This window comes from Protopterus annectens, chromosome 1.part2, assembly GCF_019279795.1.
Source record: "Protopterus annectens isolate FY-2018-M chromosome 1.part2, PAN1.0, whole genome shotgun sequence".
Taxonomy (NCBI): Eukaryota; Metazoa; Chordata; order Ceratodontiformes; family Protopteridae; genus Protopterus; species Protopterus annectens.
In genome coordinates, this window is record NC_056727.1 from 372,833,233 (window position 1) to 372,855,982 (window position 22,750).

At 42.2% G+C, this 22,750-nt stretch overlaps 1 protein-coding gene across 1 annotated transcript in view; it reads left to right on the top strand.

Annotated features, from left to right (window-relative positions):
- The first annotated feature begins 1,311 nt into the window (after nucleotides 1-1,311).
- Nucleotides 1,312-22,750, top strand: part of GDF3 (growth differentiation factor 3) — a 153,916-nt gene continuing 132,477 nt past the window's right edge. Inside the window, exon 1 of the mRNA XM_044060245.1 lies at nucleotides 1,312-1,955. Coding sequence (XP_043916180.1) covers nucleotides 1,673-1,955 — 283 coding nt within the window. The 5' untranslated portion in view covers nucleotides 1,312-1,672. The remainder of the gene's footprint in view (nucleotides 1,956-22,750) is intronic.

The window sequence follows — 22,750 nt, forward strand, 5'->3', positions numbered from 1 at the left end:
ACTGCTGGGCATGCAGTCTCTGTAAATGTCATGAAAATACTAGGTAACCACCTGGATGTGCTCTCATGCACACATTCAGCTCTTAGTTCCATTCTATCACCTCTGTGCTCTCACATGCAAACACACACACACACACACACACACACACACACACACACACACACACACACACACACACACACACGCACACACACACAAATGCACATGTACACGCTCAGCTCTTAGTTTCATTCTATCACTTCCCACATTAAGTATATGCATGGTCTTTCTATCTGTCCTTTTCAAAGTCCAAAATTTCTCTGCTGTCTGTAAATGAAATATTCCCTTCCTCCATGCATCTGCTTTACAAGGCATTCCAAATACTTCTCAGTGACATAGGGGCAAAGTTACTGCCCATAATCTTCCACCATTCTCCCTTACTGGTATGATTTATTTCACAAGCCTATTAAACTGCATTGGCTACTATGATCCTGTAGTGCATAAAGCAATTAACAAAACAAACAGAATCTTGTAAAATGTTCATAACTCACGTAAATGCTCTTTTAACTTTAAGATCTGTTTCATCTGGTATTCACTCAGTTTTTTTTTTTTCCTTAGGAATAAGCAAATACCATTATGAGAAACTCATTAGCTTCACAAGACTCTTCTGCATGAAATATTTTATAATCTCCTTGAAAGTACTGTATATTCTTCCTGGCTTTGAAAAAAAAAAAAAAATCCTATCTGTGTTGGAGCACCGCTGAGTTTGATTCATTCCTTGATTTGCTTTCTTTTCGACCCCCACCCCCATAACACACGCTAAAACAAAGTAATAACATCTCAGCATGTACTCCCAGGACAAACAGATAATAAATAGATATAATTAAAAAAAACATATTTAACTATATTTTACCTTTATTTTCAGATATTTTCTTTTATGGTTTTGTCTTAGCTTCGTTACATAATCATTTGGTATTTCTGAGACAGAACATTGGAGCACAGCATTACATTTCATAATTTTGAATTGCATCTTGATTGACAAAAACAGCAACAAGATAAGTTTCAGGTTGCTTTATTTTATTTTATTATTATTTTCTAAAGTTCGACAGCTCTACAATCTCCACTGTATCAAAACAAAAGCATAAAACCTAGCACTGTATAATAAACACTGAGGTGTTAATCCCCTTCACTATTATGGGAAAAAATACTCTACTGTGATGGACTGCTAGCAGAGTATGTATATACACATTTGTAGAAAGAGATCATCAGACAATTATAGTCTCACTTGATAGTCTCACTGTTGGTCTTTTATTCTGCCAAATGTCTTTCTCTAAACTTAAAAGGCATTTTAGCCCCTTTATTACTAACTGATAATAGATGATCGAGGTGAGGGTAATGAAGGGGTTAAACAATTAGTTATTTGTGTATGGGCAAATGGTTAAGGAGGAGATGGTCTCACCAACTGAATTCATAGCCTTTTGTTGACACATCAAAGGCTGCTTTCATCCTACCTCTGCACAGAGTTTTAGCTAATTTCTAACTGAATACTTGAGAAGGGTTTAATCTGGCAAGAAACACCTCTTAATCAGGCAGTCAGAGACTTAGTGGAGCCACTTTAACTTACACTTCTGCTTGTTTGGGAAGTTTTCCACCCTGCTATTGTTTTCCATGTGGTTTATGGCCAAGAAAGAAGATGAGTCTTAAATTTTTTGTTGTTTTTATGGCAGCTGTGGCTTTGTTTTTAATAACTTATGATGTTATTGGATCACATACACCGATACAAGAGAGTTTGTTTTTAAAATCATTAGGTCTGTCCCAGAGACCAAGGCCTAGGGCTCATGCCCCGGTGCCTTCCTTGATTTGGAAGATCTTTACTAAGAAGACAACTGCTGTTGCCCAAGGCCAGCTGCACAACTCATGCTGGATTGAGGAGTTTAATGTTTCTGGAAACATTATTCGTGTTTTCCCAGATCAAGGTAACCTTTTCTTCTCTTTTCTGCAGAAATGCTTTGAAATGCTTACTTGGAGATAATGGCCAGACCATTTAACTTTAATGGCTTAATCACTTTTGTCAGTTTGCTTTAATTTCTTCTCGAGAAATGACATAGTTGAAGTTATTAAGGTAATGTTAGAGACAATGAGCTGAACACTTCAGAAATGCTGCTGTGGTAATGCAAATGTAAATCAGGCATTGTTGAATCTCACATGTGTTCACAGTGTGAGCACTCCCTGCTTACTTGTTTACTGCAAATGATGACTGCAATCAAAGTAAAGATAAGTTCAGAAATGTTACACCATCATCTTCATCTGTTGCAAGCAGAGTAGTGTTGCATTGTTTTAAAGCAAATTTGGTCCTACCCACAACAACCCAGGTGATGAATGTGTTGGGGGGTCACACTGACTTTAATTAACACATTGTTTATATATATGCATTTAATTGTTTACGTAAGAGCTTATATATATATATATATATATATATATATATCTCTATATATAATGTGTATAATATAAATAACCTTGAGATATGTCATGTGTGCTGTCATTTTACTGCTTATAACTAGCAATTCATTACCTGTGCCACAATGTTTGTATGCCTGCTGTTACTTCATATTTCCTTTCCAGTGTTTTTATCACAAGATGTTTGGGCTGTAACTGAAATTAGGTCAGTTTAGATAAATGTAGCTAATCAAGTCTAATTTCACTTAAGGTTATGGCCATTTGTGTTTTTGTCTTCTCTTTTGTGTGCCCTAACATATAAAAGTACAGGTTTTTGTTGGTTAATATTTTTCAGCACCTATGCAGTCAACCATCAACTGCTGGAAGCAGATACTAGTCTCTCTGACTCTCTCTTGATATTCATTTAGATCTGGATTTTTAATCCAATGTCTGGTCAAGAAGGAGATTGGAACATCCAAGTATAGCATCGCCCTTGTTACTATATGGATTTTTTTTTAATTTTGACCTAGATATGCCCCCCCCCCCCCAAAAAAAAAAGCCTGATGTATAATTACATCCAGACACACTTGATGTATAATTACATAAGAACCAATATGCATCCCTTTTAATTTTATCATGGCTTGATGTTTCTGCTCTTACCACATAGCTCTGTTAATCCATGATGAAAACACACCCATTCCTGCCAAAATAGGCAAGATGGAAAAATATCCCTCATTTCCCATGCTCCATACCAAATTCTTAGTTCCCAGGCCCAGTAAATGAACCCAGGACACCTGGGATGTTACCGGAGCTCCATCACTGTATGCCTTAGGGATGGCTAGATTTTTAGTATTAATTCCCTAACAGTATTCTTACCAATGTTGGTATTATGTTGAAATTAATGAACATAATAATATTTTTCTATACTCAGTGCAGTCCCCTGCCACTATGAATGCACTGAAAGGTGATGGGAATGGTTTGAAGTAATGGTCTCTATGACTCTGGCATTGAAACCTTTATAAAGTTTACAGTGTCTTGTCATTTCTTCTGCTTCAGAACCACTGAAATACATCTCTTCACCAAGTAATTAAACCTGAAACTGCTGTTTTGTTATTGGAATGTGGTATTTTTAGTCCAGCATTGTGGTTCTTCATATGGGCTAAACTGAAATTATTTTCTAGACATCTTGTTGTCCACACAAGTAATGGCAGCAAGAAATGGTTATTGCAGATATATAGCTAAGCTGCTATCTGTAAATCTTTCACCATACCTAGTAACATGTATGTGGCTCATTCACTGTGTAGCAGGAGGCATAAGCCAAGAAAGCAGATCTAGATTTGATGGCAGTCTACTGCAGGATACACACGCATGGACGTTGCACCCACACTTACCACGCAATCTGAACATCTTTGGGATGTGGGAAGAAACTTGACCTCCCCAAATGCTTCTGAAGGGTGACCTCTGACTTGTTTACTGAGCCTGTTCAGGGCCTACCTGTCCTGTCAGACCTACACATTCACAAGCCAGTGGGGACATAAATATCCACTTGAGACCTAAATCTCTTTTGTAACATAAATAGAACATATTGGAGGAACAGATGTATATCAGAGACAATACCTTTACTTTGAAGCTGTCTTCCTCTCCACAGAAAGCAAAAGTACATCTTTTACACTATTCAGAAGTAATCGGGACCGTAGCTCTCAACCGTTTAAGATTTCAGTTTGAACACACACTCTACCGATGTGTGACAAACAGTCATCATGTGGAACACCCTACTTTTGCTCTGAGCAAAACGTGCCATTGCCAAGGGGCTAGGTTGAACATTCTTAAAATTCAATAAGACACTCGTGAATCAAATCCAGAACTTTTATTTTATAATTTGCAATACCATAAGTACACAAATCAGCACTTGTACAGAATCAAAACTAAAAATCACATGCTCATTTAATACTACATTTACTGCATTTTCTAAACAGACTTGTTACATGTCACACAACCGATTCCATGTATACACTTAGTGCGTGATGAGTATCCTATCATACTTTAGATGCATCAGATGCTGCTAAGTAAGCTGCCGTGGCTTTCCTAGACGCATCTAAGACACGTTTTGGCTGCTTAAGATCACAGCTGTCCAGTTCTTCATTCATTTTAACTGCTAATAAAGAGCTCAATGTTTTTACACTGACAGACTGATGCCATTCAGTCTTTACTTTCTGTACCATGCGAAACACTCTTTCAGCTTGTGCTGTTGAATGTGGCAAGCAAGTAGAGACATCATCAGCTGCTTAGAGTGGCAGTTTCCCTATCACTGCCAAGATCCCTCAGAAGGTGTGGCCAGTACTTGGACACACATGAGTGGGGCACACATACTGGACCTGTCAGGTTCCCTGTGTCCTTAGTCTGATATTGTGTAAACTCATCAATTACTTGTTCAGCCTCAGCACCATTTCCGCATTACCCCAGATGGAAGACATCTCTGACAAGTCTAGAAAAAATGTCCAATTTTTGGCAGGATTAATGAGGAATGCAGCATCTTTCATTAAATGATCCTGTATGGTAAACTTTAAGCAAACATATTACAAGTTCAAACCAAATATGGCCAGGACCATATAATTGAACTTATAATAGTTCGAACACTGAAGGAAAAAAAGCAAAAAACAAAATTAAACTGCTGTAGCAGGGAGCCCCCCAACACACACACCCTCTTACTTTAAATATACCAACTCTGAGATCACACTACATTGCGGAAATGGGAAATCTTCCCATTTTGCTCTGTATGTGGATCTCCATTCAGCTCGTTCGGACTTTTAAATGTTCGAAGTTATGGTATTGGCCATATCGCCTTCGAACATTTAAAAGTTCGAGCTACTGAAGGGGACCCATATATGGGTTCCGTTCAGAATTTCGAAACTCAAAACTTTGAATTTCACATGATCGAAGATCATATGTTCGAAGTTTCAAAACTTCGAAATCCTGAATGGCGACTGGCATAGAGCGTGGACTGGGAGATTTCCCTTATCCTCATTGTAGTGCAATCTCGGAGTTGGTATATTTAAGTTGTGGAGCGTGCCCCCCTGCATACGCATGTTTTACTGTGTTGGGTGGTGCTTTGGGGGGGGTTCACATATTTGAGATTCCAAGATCTCGAGATTCTAAACTGGATATTCTGAAACTCGCGATTTTTGGGGTTTCGGAATTTCGTAGTGAACCTATATATAATTTTTTTTTTTTTTTTTTTTTTTTTTTATAACACGCAACTCACTGTTTGGTAGAATAGAGCTACTGTCAGTCAGCACTGAAACATCAACGTGTTTGAGAAGTATGATAGCAGCTGCAGGTCTGAGGAGTCTGCCAGCATACTGCTGCAGGAGTTTATGAATGGTGGCATGCAGGGTCAGTAGCTGACTTTCTTGAATCTGAAGCTGAATGTTGAACTCTAGTAAAGGTTCCAGTGCGTACTTAACATAGAAATCGTGCACAATTCATGACTCTGCAGGTGGTCATAAATTAAATTAATCTTGGCAGACTATGGCTCTGCAGACAAAAAAAAGTATGAAATTAGAGCTGGTCACATCTGGGGTTCTGTTAATCATCATCCTCTTCTTTCGGCTGTTCCCATTAAGGGTCGCCACACTGGATCATCTGTTTCCATTTCTTCCTGTCCTCTGCATCACGCTTTTTCACTCCAACCTCCTGTATGTCCTCTCTCTCACCACATCCATAAACCTTATCTTAGGCCTTCCTCTTTTCCTCTTACCTGGCAGCTCCATCCTTGGCATCCTTTTCCCAATATACCCAGCATCCCTCCTCTGCACATGTCCAAACCAACGCAATCTTGCTTTGTCTCCAAACTGTCCAACCTGAGCTGACCCTCTAATATACTGATTCCTAATCCTGTCCATCCTAGTCACACCCAGTGCAAATCTTAAACATCTTTAACTCTGCCACATCCAGCTCTGACTCCTGCCTTTTTGTCAGTGCCACCATCTCCAACCCATATAACATAGTTGGTCACACTACCCTCTTGTAGACCTTCCCTTTCACTCTCACTGGTACCCATCTGTCACAAATCACTCCTGACACTCTTCTCCACCCATTCCACCCTGCCTGCACTCTCTTCTTCACCTCTCTTCCACACTCACCATTACTCTGAACTGTTGATCCCAAGTACTTAAACTCATCCACCTTTACCAACTCTCCTCCCTGCATCCTCACCATTCCTCTACCCTCCTTCTCATTTACACACACACATTCTGTTTTAGCCCTGCTGACCTTAATTCCTCTCCTCTCTAAAGCATATCTCCACCTCTCCAGGGTCTCCTCAACCTGGTCCTACTCTCACTACATATCACAATGTCATTTACAAACATCATAGTCCAGGGGGCCTCCTGTCTTATCTCATCTGTCAACCTGTCCATCACCACTGCAAATAAGAAAGGGCTCAGAGCTGATCCTTGATGTAATTCTACCTCCACCTTGCATATCTGTCACTCCCACCGCAGTCCTCACCACAGTCCTCACCAATGTCACACTACCCTCGTACATATCCTGTACCACTCTTACATACTTCTCTGCCACTCCTGACTTCCTCGTACAGTACCACAACTCCTCTCTAGGCATCCTGTCATATGCTTTCTCTAAGTCCACAAAGACACACTGCAACTCCTTCTGACCTTCTCTGTATTTCTCCAACAATGCTCAGAGCAAACATTGCATCTGTAGTGCTCTTTCCTGGCATGAAACCATAATGCTGATCACTATCACCTCCCTTCTTAGCTTCCACTACTCTTTCCCATAACGTCAAGCTGTGACTGATCAATTTTATCCCTCTGTAGTTACTGCAGCTCTGCACATCACCCTTATTCTTAAAGATAGGTACCAAAACACTTTTTCTGCACTCCTCAGGCATCCTCTGACTTTCCAAAATTTCATTAAACAATCTGGTTAAAAATTCCACTGCCATTTCTCCTAAGCACCTCCATGCTTCCACTGGTACATCGTCTGGGCCAACAGCCTTTCCATTCTTCACCCTCTTCATAGCTGTCCTTGCTTCCTTCTTGCTAATCTGTTTCACTTCCTGATTCACTATCCCCACATCATCCAACCTTCTCTCTCTCTCTCATTCTCTTCATTCATCAGCCCTTCAAAGTACTCTTTCCATCTACTCAACACACTCCTCCTCACTTGTGAGTACATTTCCCTCACTATCCTTTATCACCCTTACCTGCTGCACATCTTTCCCAGCTCTGTCCCTCTGTCTAGACAATCAGTACAGGTCCTTTTCTCCCTCTTTACTGTCCAATCTCTCATACAATTCTTCATATGCCTTATCCTTAGCCTTCGCCACCTTTCTCTTTGCCATTCGCCTTATCTCCTTGTACTCGTGTCTACTTTCTTCATCTCTTTGACAATCCCACTTCTTCTTCTTCATCAGCCTCTTCCTCTGTGTACTCTCCTGTACTTCCTCATTCCACCACCAAGTCTCCTTGTCCTTCTTCTTCTGTCCAGATGTCACCCCAAGCACCTTTCTAGCAGTCTCCCTTACTAGCTCTGCTGTAGTTACCCAGCTATTCGGTAACTTTTCTCTGCCTCCCAGTGCCTGTCTTAAACTCTTCCCTGAACTCCACCTCACAAAAACCCTTTAACTTCTACCATTTAATCATTTGCACTGCTTTCACACTCCTCCTCCTCCTCCTCCTCCTCTTGATCACAGTCATCCTACAGACCACCATTCTATGCTGCTTAACTACACTTTCCCCTGTCACCACTTTACAGTCTCCAATCTCCTTCAGACTAGCCCTCCCACAGAGGATATAATCCACCTGTGTGCATCTTCCTCCACTCTTGTACATCTCCCTATGCTCCTCCCTCTTCTTAACATACATATTCACCACAGCCATGTCCATCCTTTTTGCAAAATCCACAATCATCTGACCTTCTGCATTCCTCTCCTTAACACCATACCTACCCATCACTTCCTCATCCCCTCTGTTCACTTCACCAACATGCCCATTTAAGTCCACTCCAATCACTAGTCTCTCTCCCTTGGGTACACTCACCACCACTTCATCCAACTCGCTCCAAAATGTTTCTTTCTCATCCATCGCACACCCAACTTGTGGAGCATATGTACTCACAACATTCATCATTACACCATCAATTTCAAGCTTCACAAACATCACTCTATCAGACATTCTCCAAAACACTCTTGGCATACTGTTCCTTTAGGATAACCCCTACCCCATTTCTCCTGCCATCCACATCATGATAGTACAATTTGAACCCACCTCCTATACACCTGGCCTTACTTCCCTTCCATCTGGTCTCTTGCATGCACAATATATCAACCTTCCTTCTCTCCATCATATCGGCTAGCTCTCTCCCTATACCAGTCATACTGCCAACATTCAAAGTTCCTACCCTCACTACTACACTCCTAACCTTCCTCCTCTCTTCCTGCCTTCGGGCATGCCTTCCCCTCCTCTTCTCCTTCGGCCAACAGTAGCCCAATTTCTGCCAGCACCCTGTTGGCTAACCATACTGGTGGCGGTCGTTGTTAAGCTGGGCCTCAACCGATCCGGTATGGAAATATGAAATGTTCTCCGCATAAGTCATTTGGCAGAGGTTTTAAGCCGGATGCCCTTCCTGACGCAACCCTCCCCATTTATCCGGGCTTGGGACCAGCACAAAGAAATGCACTGGCTTGTACATCCCCAGTGGCCGGGGTTCTGTTAATACATACCAAGAATCAGCCATCTAGTAGAAGGGTGCCTAATAATTCCGATGGGGTCACTGCCTGTGAAGAAAGCAAATTCTTGCCGTTTTTATTGTCTTTGTGCACTGGAACTAAAATGACAGTATACATCTGATGTAAGTTATTCAACTGGTAAATATAGTACTTTTACACCAGCCTTACTACATAGATATTCCAGGTGGCATAGACACCCCATGTTTATGATGATGGGCTTCACCTCCTTTAAATGAGCGAGCACAGAACTGGTTTCCTGTCATTGAGGCAGCATCATCTGACAAAAAGCCCACAATATTGGAAACTGGAATGTTAAATTTTGTCAGAGTGGACATTAGTGTCAAACAATGCTTGTCCAGTTCTGACACACATTCTGGCATATGAAGGAACTGTATTGCATTTTTGCCTGCAGTGCATGCTGCCTTTGTTGCTCCACATGTCATTTTCCAGAGAACATCTTGATCCTCTCCACATTTCTTCACAAATTTCAAGATGTGTTCTCCTGCTGCAACATAGTAAAAGTGACACACAACCACAGTCTGCCTGAACAACCTTTGTGCTCACTAAACTCTGAGGTTCAAAGACGTCTGCCATAGTCCTTCTTGCTGCATGCGCTTGCAACTCTGTTTCTCACTGCTGGCATATTATTGCAGATAATGTCGGCCACCATCTGTGTTACAGGTCTTGCAGAAAGCATATTTTGCTCTGCACCTACTCCCGGAAAGCCAGTCAAAAGCACTTGCACAATTTTTCAGCCAGGTTTGGCATCTCTTTCTCTTATTTGGAGTACCATCTATATCCATATCCATGTCCTTGTTGCAACCCAGGCAGTCTGTACCTAACAGTTTTGTAAAACAGTGGTGTTACTGAACATAGAGATGGGGTATACTGCAAAAAAAAAAAAAGAAAAAAAGAAAAAGCAGCAGATGCATCTCCTCAAAATCAAAGAAGTGTGGGGCAAAAGGCCCACAACCTACCCACATCATTGGAAATTTCCTGCCTTTGCACCATCTTCTCCTGCTCATGTTTGCTCACTATAAAGGTGTGCATGATCAGATTTGTCACACCCTTGCATCCACAATAACACTTGCAATTCTCTGGTGCTCACTTGTCCTCCTAACCAGTGTTGAGGAAAGGGAAGTGATTTTTATTGCAAAATGATATTTGCATCGATTCTATTCCTAATCGATGTTAAGGATAAACAGACCCATCTTAACAAATGTGCTTGCAAAACACTTCTACAAACTAAAGCATGAAATGTATCTAGGCGGTAGCAGTGAACATATAAACTGCATACATCATGCCAATACTACCTGCACTTCAATACCCCAACTCAATGAACATATAAACTGCATACATCATGCCAATACTACCTGCACTTCAATACCCCAACTCAATGAACATATAAACTGCATACATCATGTCAATACTACCTGCACTTCAATACCCCAACTTCAGGTGTGTTCTAGCCAAGGCCTACACACTGGTCTGCACCTGGCAAAGGTGCCTCAAAAAGTTATTTACAAACTATGGCCATCAGTACTTTACAGAAAATGTGACATTAAGACATCATGTCTTGGAATGGTCTTCCATTCTTTGGCCATGATTTCACATCTTTAAGCACAAAAACTAACAAAGCATAAAGGCAGACATACCATATCCCAACAAGGAACATTTGTAGAAAAACCCTACTTTAAAATCCAAGTAGCACACTTTAACTGTAAAAGAAAGATCCATTATAAAGAAAATATGCAAATGCTGCCGTGATACTAGCATGAATGTGCTTATTTTCCAGAAGTGTTTCTATAACTTCACTGTGAGTAAGGATAAACCAGAGCAGAATGAGGGACAAATTCAGACTTAATCAAGGACACATGATATTGCTACTGTTAACTTGAGGCATCGATAGAATAAGAGGATGTGAATTAATAAACATTTTCTGCAGTAGAAGTCTCTGTCATTATTAAATGGCATGCATGATATTTTCTCCAAAAGGCATAGGCATAGCTCTCAATGAATTGGGGACAAATTTAGAAATAATTGGGGACAGAGATACATTGACAGAATGTGACTGTGAATTGATTAACATTTTCTTAAACAACAAGTTTTTTAACTCTTGTCTAGTGCACAGCGGTGACAAATCGGTGACAAATCCATAAATAATCAGGGAAAGAGACACTTGAGACCTTGATTGACAGAATAAGTGAATGTGAATTGTGAAACAAGGTTATAATTCATCTTATCTGCAAATATCATCAGTTTTAGGAGGGAGTAAAGTCCCCTTTACTAACACTAGAGTCAAAAGCAGGGAATAGGCAACACATATACAAAGGAAAGCTTATAACTTCATGTCAAATGTGTTACTACAAGAAGTACAACTCGCAGTCTTAACCCTGTGCACCAACTTTGTGTCATCATCTAGATTTATAGGTAGCTAGTAGGCTTGTAGTCCAGGGAACCACTGAAGAGCCTAGCTCAAATTCCCAGTCCTTCTCTGATCCCCTCAGTGCCCGCCTTGTAGACTACAACCTAGTTTTTAGAAAAAAGTAACACATGAACATTTTCAAGAATATTAATTACAAAGGTCAACAAATGAAAGCAAACAACCCAGCATGATTACTTGGCTAAAATCACTGGAACACTTCAATTTTATATTAGCAGGCTTATCTAGTCTCAATCTGCATATAGAACTAAGTTATTTGTTTAGGCAGTTAGACATATTTTGGCTACTTCAGACTAACAGAGACTCTTATTGATAACCCAACAACATGGTTCCAACAATATTTCTGTCTTCCTCAGACTGACCACTGCATTTTAAACTTAATGTTTTATTCTAGAGCAAGTCACTTAGCACCCAACCTCTGTCACTAAAATAACTATAAATACTTTAACTGTCCTAAGCTGTAGTACACAGACAGAGCATGACTGCTATAAAACTCCAATCCTCTTTTGCACCACAGCAAGCTGTTGGGTCTTCTTTATCATTAAAGTACTTTGGTACTGTTATCGCCTATACACCTCAGACAAATTCACCAATAATGCTTCCATTTCATTTACAGTAATATCCAATGACAAGTACAAATACAACTAATGCAAACTAATAAAACTACTACTGAACTTCTTACTGCCCTTTTCCAACATGTGACTGTGTTCTGGGTGAGAGAACGCAAACAACAAACATACTTTGGGAGCTGTAGTGCTCTAATGACAGTTTTCCTTGAGCAGTTCTGAGTCTTGGCATTATGAACACACACACCTTCATTACATACCCCTCTACCTGTTAGTGAAGGAAATCTGGACAAAGCCTGCTATAACTGGGGGACAAAGGCCCAAAAATAGGGATACATTTATAAATATTGCCCTTATAGGTTCATAGGATGTTACCGGGCTATTGACTCGAGGGTCTTTACAAGCCTAACTGTTAAATCCTAATATAATACTAGATGAGAGATATTGTCTATGCCCAAGGTTTTTCTAGCAAGGACTACCCATATCCAGGAGACAAGCCACGGCAATCCCCAGCAGAAGTTTACTGTTTCCTATCCAGTTATCCGGGTTGCACTTAAACAGGGTCATGGAACTGCTCTGCTTGATATAGATTGGAAGAATATTCCAGAGGAGTGGCAACCTCTGAGAGATTTATCTATTTCTCCATTGGGTCCTGTTTATGTCGCAGGCTAGATTGAGGCCCCTGGAATGGCTGACTCTAGTCCCATTTGACTTATGGATGTACAGCATTTCCATTAGATTTGGGTCAGAGAGAGCCCTCTAAACCAGACACAAGTCACCTCTAAGTAGTCTATATGCTACTGAATACAGTGACTGTGACTTCAGTCGGCCCGTATAAGACATGTACTGGAGATCATGAATTTTCTTATTTAGAAATCCGAGGTCTCTCAAGTTGCTGCAGGTGTCTGGTATGGTACATACCAGAGGGAGCGTTATATTCAATAATAGGCCTGATGTGCACAGGGGAGTTATAACTTCATTTGCTCTTGAGGTGATGCCTTTGCTAATCAGGTGATGGATGTAGAATGCCTTCCTCACTACAATAGACACATGGTGGTCAAAGTTGAGGTCACAGTCAACTCGTGTTCCCAGGTGTCTCACTACAGAATTGGTACTTAGGGTGTTATTGTTTATTTTATAATTAGCAGGGGCATCGTTTTTAATGAAGGGAATGATGATGTGTTTTTTTGCATTTAGTTTAAGACCATGGCTTTGGCAGCAATCATTAGTCTGTGTAAACCCCATTTGAGGTACACTGACATTACTAGGGGAGTCAATTATAGCACCTAATTTGCAGTCATCCATGAAGTTGATTAGCCACAGCCCCTCCATTTTGGCCTGGATTTCTGAGAAGTATATGCCAAACAACTATGTCATTGTATCAAGCCTGGCTAACTCTCCTCTAGAATGTGTAAAATCTGTTGAACAGCTTACTGTGTAATTTAATCCAGACTTTCACTCGGGATTAACTCTAACCTGTGGAACTTGTTTATCTTGTTTGCTTATGTTTGTGTCTTTCGGCTTTTTCCCGGTTAGGGGTCGCCACAGCGGAACTCCGGTCCGCTAATGATTGGCAGTAGATTTTTACGTACTGGCTTGCTGGGCCTAACGCACAACCTTCAACAAAGGAACTCCCATTCATGCATGTTGCCACACAGAAGACGTTCTAACTGAGAATCAAACGGGCAACATCTAACTGTGAGGCGACAACGCTACCGCAGCACCACCACCGCGGTGTTCTTGTTTGCTTATGTAATCACTGTAAATATTCTATTTGTATCTGTTTACCTTGTAGTTTTTCTCCCCGGGCCTCCGCTGAAAATGGACATGCATCCAGTCAGACTATCCCAGTCAACAAATGCAAAATAAATAAACAAGGGGGCCCAGCACTGATGCTTGTGGGGACCCCACTGGTGACAGGTCTGCTGGTAGAAAGTCTCCCGCTTTGACTGAGTGTTGTCGATCTGTGAGCCAGTTTGCAACCCACCTGACAACATAGGGGTTGATATTCAACTGAGTTAGTTTGTCAATGATGCCCGAATGTGGGATAGTGTTGAAAACCTTGGCCAAGTCAAGGTAGCTGTGTGCATGGCTTTGCCCTCGTGTTTTTTTTTTTTTTACTTTCTCCAAATCTTTTGAGTTTCTAATACAATGATGGGAATGGACCCCATTCCGAAGTCAAAATTCATGAAATTAGTATTGTTTTACTCGTTGATGTCAGCCAAAAGTGCTTTTCGCAGCACCTGCAATGTGCCCTCCTCTATGGCTCTGGTCATGTTCTTAAAGAAGTCCACCAGGTTTAGCAGGCATGACCTGCCCTTGACAAAACTGAACCAGAATGGATCCAGGATTTGGAGATCCCCTTGAAGTCCATGATGATTCGTTCCATTACCTTACAGATGAGGCTGGTTAAACTTATGGGTCTATATTACCCGTGTCTGTTGCTGAGCTGCCTTTTGTGGAGGAGGATAACAGTCACTGTTTCCATTCTTTGGAGACAAAGCCAGTGCTCAGGCTGTGGTTGAATAGACTGCCTAATAGAGTAGCTAGCTCTTGCTTTAGAACCTTAAGAACACAGCCTGAAATGGTCCCATAGAAGCTATATTCTTAGCCTTGGAGAGAGCATTGATGGCTTGCTCTTTGGAGAAGTAGGGAGGAGGAGATGAAGACATGGTTTATGGTATGCTTGGGGGCAATAGGGGATGACATTTTTGCCAAATCTGCAAGCAAGTTTGCAATTACCACAGGGACTGTGTGTGTAATGTAATCTACAATTTGTTCAGCACACATCGGAGTCCTACCTTTTAGGTTGCAGATGTAACTGATCATGGTTATTGTGATGACCATGCCCTGGCCCAGCAATCAAGGAGCCTCAATCCTCACCACTAACACCAGGGAGGTTGTCTCATAGAAGAGAGGAAAGGATAATTAATACACACAGTAAAGTACAATTTCCCTTAAGTGCACACAGAGATCACAGTTAGTCTGGGGCTGGTTGCTCCTTTGCTCACCAGGTCCACAATAAGACTCCCCACTGACACAGCTATAGGGTCCAGGTCTCAGCCTAGCTGGGCAAGCTAGAACCTCCAGTACCCTCTCTGTCCAACCAGTGCTTCGTGTCCCTGCCAAGTAGCTGACACACACGCACACACACCTTGAGATAAGTATTTATACAACTTCACAGATAACTCCTGGGAAAGGCTGACGCAGATTCTCCAGCTGTGCCCCTTTACCCAGACCATACGGTAGTAATCGCTGCCACCACCCAGCTAATAATATTGGCTATTAAAAGGCCCTTAAAAGGGTGTCTAATTATTACTGTGCAATATTATAATCCAATGGTAGTATGACTAACAGTCAAGGCTTACTTTACAGTGGCCTATTACAATAACCTCTATAAATATGCAATGTACTATAGAGCTTATCTCTACATAAACCAGCCACAGGTAGAAGATCTTTAAAATATTCAATAATAGATCATTTAAAACACAAGACAAACCTTCTACACCACAGATATATCTAAGAGTGCAGAGATCACACAGAAACTACATAAGGACAGGTCTGATTTAAAAGAAAAATACCTAATTAATCTTTACTAGCTTTACCTATTCCTGCAAGAAATCACAGTGCTAGAAACTTACATGTGAGCTTAGGCAGAGTGCTGAGTTAGATATCCAAGATAAAAATGCTTTCAGTCTGTTGTGAGAAATAGTATTTAAACATTACTAACAAACATGTCTCTAAGGCCCTCCCAAATTACATCATGTTGACACTTAGGTTTTCCCAGGCAAACAAACTGCATTATTTAGCAATCGAACACCTGCTCAGAAACTTAGAACAATAGAAGACATTTCACATGTATATTCTAACATAAACCAGAGCAGTAAAGCAGCATCCACATGTAAATTCTGCTCATAAACTTTAGCCTTAAAACAATGGACATGAAACCTTCATCCAGATGTACTGGAGCCGAATTCTAACATGAAAGGGTCACAACATGCTGCACTAGGCCAGTAGAGTGCAATGTTGTCACATATTTTGCAGTTCCACATTTTGCACTATTCTTTTACACTCTAGAAACATGCCTGTATTTTACATTTATTTACAAATGCCAGAATTATATATCAAATTCTATTTGAATAGGCTGGCAGCCTTCGCCTATCTCTCCCCAATCGTCACATCTCTTCCCCCCCCCCCAGGGAACTCGAGCAATCTTTTCAAGTGCCCCTTGAGAAACATCGCTTGAGAGTGTGTGTGTGTGTGTGTGTGTGTGTGTGTGTGTGTGTGTGTGTGTGTGTGTGTGTGTACCTCACCCCATTCCCTGTCTTGAGAGCCCATCTGCACTGGCATTGTTACTCCCACTGCGGTGGTGCACTGATATATCATATGCTTGCAGCCCCAGACTCCATCTTAGCAACTTGTCATTTTACTGACTGGCTCTATTTAACCATGTTAGAGGGTTGTGATCTGTCATCACAGTGAATTTTCTTCCATACAGATAAGGCTGAAGCTTTTTATAGTGCCCACACTATGGCTAGACATTCCTTTTCTACCGCTGTGTAGCATTCCTCTCTGGGTTGGAGCCTACGACTGAGATAAACCACTGGGTGCTCTTCTCCCTCTGAAGAAATCTGGCTAAGTACAGCCCCCACTCCATAATTTGAAGCATCCACCTGCACAACAAATTCTTTCCTATAGTCTGGACTGGCTAACACAGGGGGTCCTCCCAAAGCTTCCTTAAGCTTCTGAAATGCCTGCTCGCATGCTGGGGTCCACCTTATCTGCCCTGTTCTTCCTTGTCGGGTCCATGAGGGGAGCAGCTATGGTACTGTAATTAGGAACAAACTTTCTGTAGTAGCATGCTGTCTCTAAGATGCCCTCACATGCTTTTTGGTAACAGGTGCAGGCTATGCCTGAATGGCTTCCACTTTGGCAGATTCTGGTCTTATCTTACCACTCCCCACTCTATGTCCTATGTAGGAGACCTCTGCCATACCCACCTGACATTTGCTCGGCTTAATGGTCAACCCTGCCCTCTGTAGTCTGCCCAGCACCTCCCTGACATGCTGAAGGTGATCTTGCCAGGAATGGCAGTAGATAGCAATGTCATCCATGTAAGCAAGGGCAAACCCTCCTGCTAAGATATGATCTACCAGCCTCTGGGAAAGTCACTAGGGCATCCTTCACCCCAAAGGGCATCTTTGTGAACTCATACAAGCCAAAAGGAGTCGCAAAGGCTGACTTCTCTCTCTAGCACTGGGAGTCAAGGGCACCTGCCAGTAACCCTTGGTAAGATCAATGGTTGTAAGATACTTAGCCCCACCCAGCTGCTCTAGGGCCTCATCTGTCCTAGGCATGGGGTAAACATCTGCTTCTGTGTGACTATATTTAATTTCCTGTAATCCACACACAACCTGGTGCTGCCATCCTTCTTTGGAACCAGCACCACTGGTGAGGCCCAGGGCTGTTGGACTCTTGAATCGCCCCTAGTTTCAACATCTCCTGTACCTCCTCCCTCAGAGTCTGTTTGACTCTCTCAGGTACCCTATAAGGGGACTGCATGATGGGCCTTTGGGGTCCTGTATCCACCTTGTGCTGCACCAGGTGGTTGCTCCCTGGTTTCCCGGAGAACATGCCCCCAAACTCCTGCAACACTTCTCGGATTTCTAGAACCTGGGTAGGAGATAGCTGCTGGGACATTGCTACCCCTTCCACCAAGGTGTCAGCCCAAGCCTCACTGAGGAGATCAGTCACAAGATCTCTCTCAGACTCCTCCTGCAATCCACTGCAAATGGGTCAGCACAAGGGCCTCCCTATCATGGTAAGGTTTCATCATGTTAACATGGTACAATTTGTGCCCCTGCCGTCTGCCTAGCACTTCCACCATGTAGTTAACATCACTTACTTTTCTTACCACCTTGTAAAGTCCCTCCCAAGCTACCTGCAACTTGTGTCTGACAGGAATGAGAACCATCACCTGCTGCCCTACAGCATACTCTCTAGCTCAAGCATTCCTGTCATACCACGCCTTTTTCTGTTGTTGGGCTTCTGCCAGGTACTCCTGGGTCAGGCCCATGAGTTCCCTGAGCCTTGTCCTGAGGTTCAGGACATATGCCACAACAGACTCCATGTGAGACTCACACTCACCTTCCCACTCCTCTCAAATTAAATCTAGAGGTCCCCTCACCCTATGCCCATACAGCAACTCAAAGGGTAAAAAACCTGTGGATTCCTGGGGAACCTCTCTGTAAGCAAACAGATGGGGCAAATATTTGTCCCACTCCCTCTTAAAACTGATCTGCAAATGCTCATAGCATGGACTTGGTCTTGTTGAGAGGTTAAACTCTACAATCATTAGTCTGGGGATGGTAGGGGGTGGTCTTCATGTGCTTCACCCCACAGTACTTCCATAGACAAGTCAGCAGGTCTGACATAAAATTGGCACCACTGTCGGACAGTATTTCTTTTGTGGAAACCTACTCTGCTGAAAATCTCTAACAAAGCACTTGCCACCTTCTCGGCCTCAATGGAGGACAAAGCCACTGCCTCAGGGTATCGTGTAACATAATCTACAATCACTAGGATATACTTTTTTCCCTGTGGAACTTGGGGTACTCAGAGGACCCACAATATCCATAGCTACCCTCTGAAATGGCTCCTCAATCACAGACAAAGGCATCAAAGGAGCTCTCACCTTGTCTCTGGAACTGCTCACAGGTCTTGCAGTACTCTGTTAATCACTGGAAATTCCAGACCAGTAGAAGTTTTGCATAATATGCCTCTTTGTACGTTTTATGCCCATATGACCTGCAAAGGGAATGTCATGGGCTATGGCTAGAAGTGCCAGATGGTAAGCTCTATGCACTACCAACTGTTGTACTCTCTCACCTTCTAGACCTCCCTCAGGGGTCCACTCTCTGTACAGTAACCCTTTGGTCCAGTATACAGATTCTCCCTTCCCTTGAGAATCGGGTGCCTCCCTAGCTACCTGCCTCAGGCCTTGCAATGTAGGGTCTGAGAGCTGAGCCTGTCTCGTCTCTCCTTGTAACCCTTCCCAGCTCCCCTTCTACAGAAAGTCTGGCATCCTCTGACAGCGGTGCCTCACTGTTAGCCTGGGTACTACTACTCACCTCTACCTTTGCAGTTACCATGTCCAAGGGAACATCAGTACCCACAAGCAGCTGTGGCTCACATTCAGTCTCACTGCTACATCGTAGTTCACTCCCTGAAGTAACCACCTCAGTACTCCTGGCTGCAAGTATGCAGTCTGTCTGGGTCTCCCCCAGGCTACCAAACCCATATGCTTGTCTCTGAGCCTCACTGCAGGTAACAGCATAAGTACATGGTACTGCCTCATCCAAATCCTTCCCTCTCAGGACATCTGCAGGATGGTAGTTCCATACCCCTGCTGTCTCAAGACAACCTACTATTGGCATTTTGTCTTTACCACTTACTGGCTCCCTCACCTTTGGTTCCCCACCTTGCCTCCATCGACATCTGTATGCCACATGGCCCCACTGGTTGCATTCAAAACATTTTAATCCTAGCTCCTGGATGTATACCTGGACTAGTGGCTTCCCCTGTTGCTGACTGATTCTGTTGGGGCAGTCTGTGCTGCTCACCCTGGGTTCCTTTAGTCCCATGAGTAGTACTGGGGTTTCCTTTCCTGTGTAGGGCTGCCCTGCTTGCTAGGTATAGGCCTCTTCCCTTCCCCAACTCCTCTGAAGTAGCGCATTGTCTATCAGCTAACCAGATCCTCATGTCCTCAGGCTAAGGGGCTTGTTCCCTCACCAAAAAGTCTGCCAGCCCTTCAAAAGTGGTGACCTGACATCTACTCACCCAGCTATGAAAATAAGTGCTTAGTTCTACAACCTATTCACATACATTTTCATCTGCCTTGCGTCTATGCTCACAAACCTTTTTCCTATACGTTTCAGGTGTTAGCTTAAAACATTCCAACAAGTGTCTTTTTACAGCAGTATAATCAAAACAGTCAGTGTCATGCATTTTTGTTAAAGAAGTTACAGCTTTACCATGGAGTAAGGGGGTCAGTAACTGTACCCAGAGCCTTTGGTCAACTTCATACTGTTTACATACCCGCTCAAACATATGAATGAAGCTATCAAAATTATCCCCCTCTTTAAACTGTTGAAGAAATTTAATGACCTTTTGTGCTTCTGGGGTCCAGTTACTCCCTTCCCCATTACCTCCATGACTCTGGCAAAGAGTCAGCATTTCCCTCTCATGCCTCCTCTGCCGTTCATTTTCCTCAGCTTGTAGACTCCTTATTTTCTCAGCTGCTTCTAGTTCCATGCGCCTGGCCTCCAACTCAAGTCTCTTTAGCTCCAGCTGGATTTTTAAGTCCACTGCAGAAAGGTTGAGCTGTCCATTCTATACTGTATCTCCACTGTCAGTCTGATTATCCTCCAGGCTGCTGTTTTCTGATGCAGCTGTAAACAAGGCTGCAATCAGGTCTGCTTTAGTTAGGTTTCCATGCACCAGTCCCCTAGCCTGGCACATCTCCGCCAGCTGGCTCCTTGTCTGTTTTCCATGCTCCTCTGCTGACATGCTGCCTGCTCCCCCTGATTAACACTAAACTAACAAAATAAATAAAACTATTGTGATCTGAACTATAAACTGCAATCAAGGAGCCTCAATCCTCAACACTATCACCAGGGAGATTGTCTCATAGAAGAGAGGAAAGGATAACTAATATACACAGTAAAGTACAATTTCCCTTAAGTGCACACACCGATCACAGTCAGTCTGGGGCTGGTTGCTCCTTTGCTCACCAGGTCCCAATAATACTCCCCACTGGCACAGCTATAGGGTCCAGGTCTCAGCCTAGCTGGGCAGGCTAGAACCTCCAGTACCCTCTCTGTCCAAGCAGTGCTTCGTGTCCCTGCCAAGTAAATGACAACACACACACACACACTTTCAGATAAGTATTTATACAACTTCACAGACACTCCTGGGAAAGGCTGAGACAGATTCTCCAGATGTGCCCCTTTACCCAGACCATACAGTAGTAATCACTGCTACCACCCAGCTAATAATATCAGCTACTAAAAGGCCCTTAAAAGGGTGTCCAGTTATTACTGTGCAATATTGTAATCTAATGGTAGTATGATTAACAGTCGAGGCTTACTTTAGAGTGACCTATTACAATAACCTCATTATGCAATGTACCCTAGAGCTTCTCTACACAAACCAGCCACAGGTAGAATGTTTTTAAAATATTTAATAATAAATAATTAAAACACAAGACAAAACTACTACACCACAGAGATATCCAAGAGTTCAGAGATCACACAGAAACTTTGATACCTAATTAATCTTTACTAGCTTTAACTATTCCTACAAGAAATCACAGTGCTAGAAACTTGCATGTGAACTTAGGCAGAGTGCTGAGTTAGATATCCAAGATCAAAATACTTTTAGTCTCTTGTGAGAAATAGTATTTAAACATGACTAACAAACATGTTTCTAAGAGCTTCCCAAATTACATCATGTTTTTTCCCAGGCAAACAAACTGCATTATTTATCAATCTAACACCTGCTCAGAAACTTACAACAATAGAAGACAGACATTTCACATGTATATTCTAACAGAAACCAGAGCAATAAAGCACCTTCCATATGTAAATTCTGGTCATAAACTTTAGCTTTAAAAGAATGGGCATGAAACCTTCATCCAGACACACTGGAGCCGAATTCTAACATGAAAGGGTCACAACATGCTTCACTGGGCCAGTAGAGTGCAATGTTGTCACATATTTTGCAGTTCCACATTTCACACTATTCTTTTACACTCAACAAACATGCCTGTATTTTACATTTTACAAATGCCAGAATTATATATCAAATTCTATTTGACTAGGCTGGCAGCCTTCGCCCATCTCTCCCCAATCATCACAGTTATCCTTGGTTATGGCTGCTAATTTGTTTCTCATAGCTGCTCTTTGAAGATTTTTATGATTTCTTATTTGCTTGTTTAGGCTAAGGAGGGTGCTATTTCAGTTCTGAGATGTCACTTTTTTGTATTTTTAGATAGCAGCTTCTTTTGCTTACTGTATAATTAATTTATTAATGCTAGACGTCCACCAAGATGGTTTTGTTTTTTCTTGAGGATCTTGCTTTAATCCTATTTGACACAGCTGTGTCTATACATTTGTGTGTAGATGTTTATCCAGGACATCAGTTTATACCTTAGTATAGCCGTCAATGCCATCAGTGGAAACTGGAGCTTGGAAGTTAATTATACCTTCCTTTAGGAGGGTATAATTAGCTTTGGTAAAGCTTTTTTAGCATGACTTCTTCTTTGAGGAGCTCTGGTACTATTGCTTGCTTCAAAATGACCAATTTATGGTTGGATTTAACTAGTGTGTGCCCTACACTTGGTGTTGCATTGGTCTCTCATATTGGTGAGAACTAGATCTAGATTATTGGAGCCCCTTGTGGGTGGTATTTGTTTCAGGGCATTTGAGTTAACAAAGACCAGGAACTTTTGTGGAAGTAAGTTTGAGCTTGTATAAGTTTCCCAGTTAATGGAAGGATAGTTGAAGTCACCCATGACTA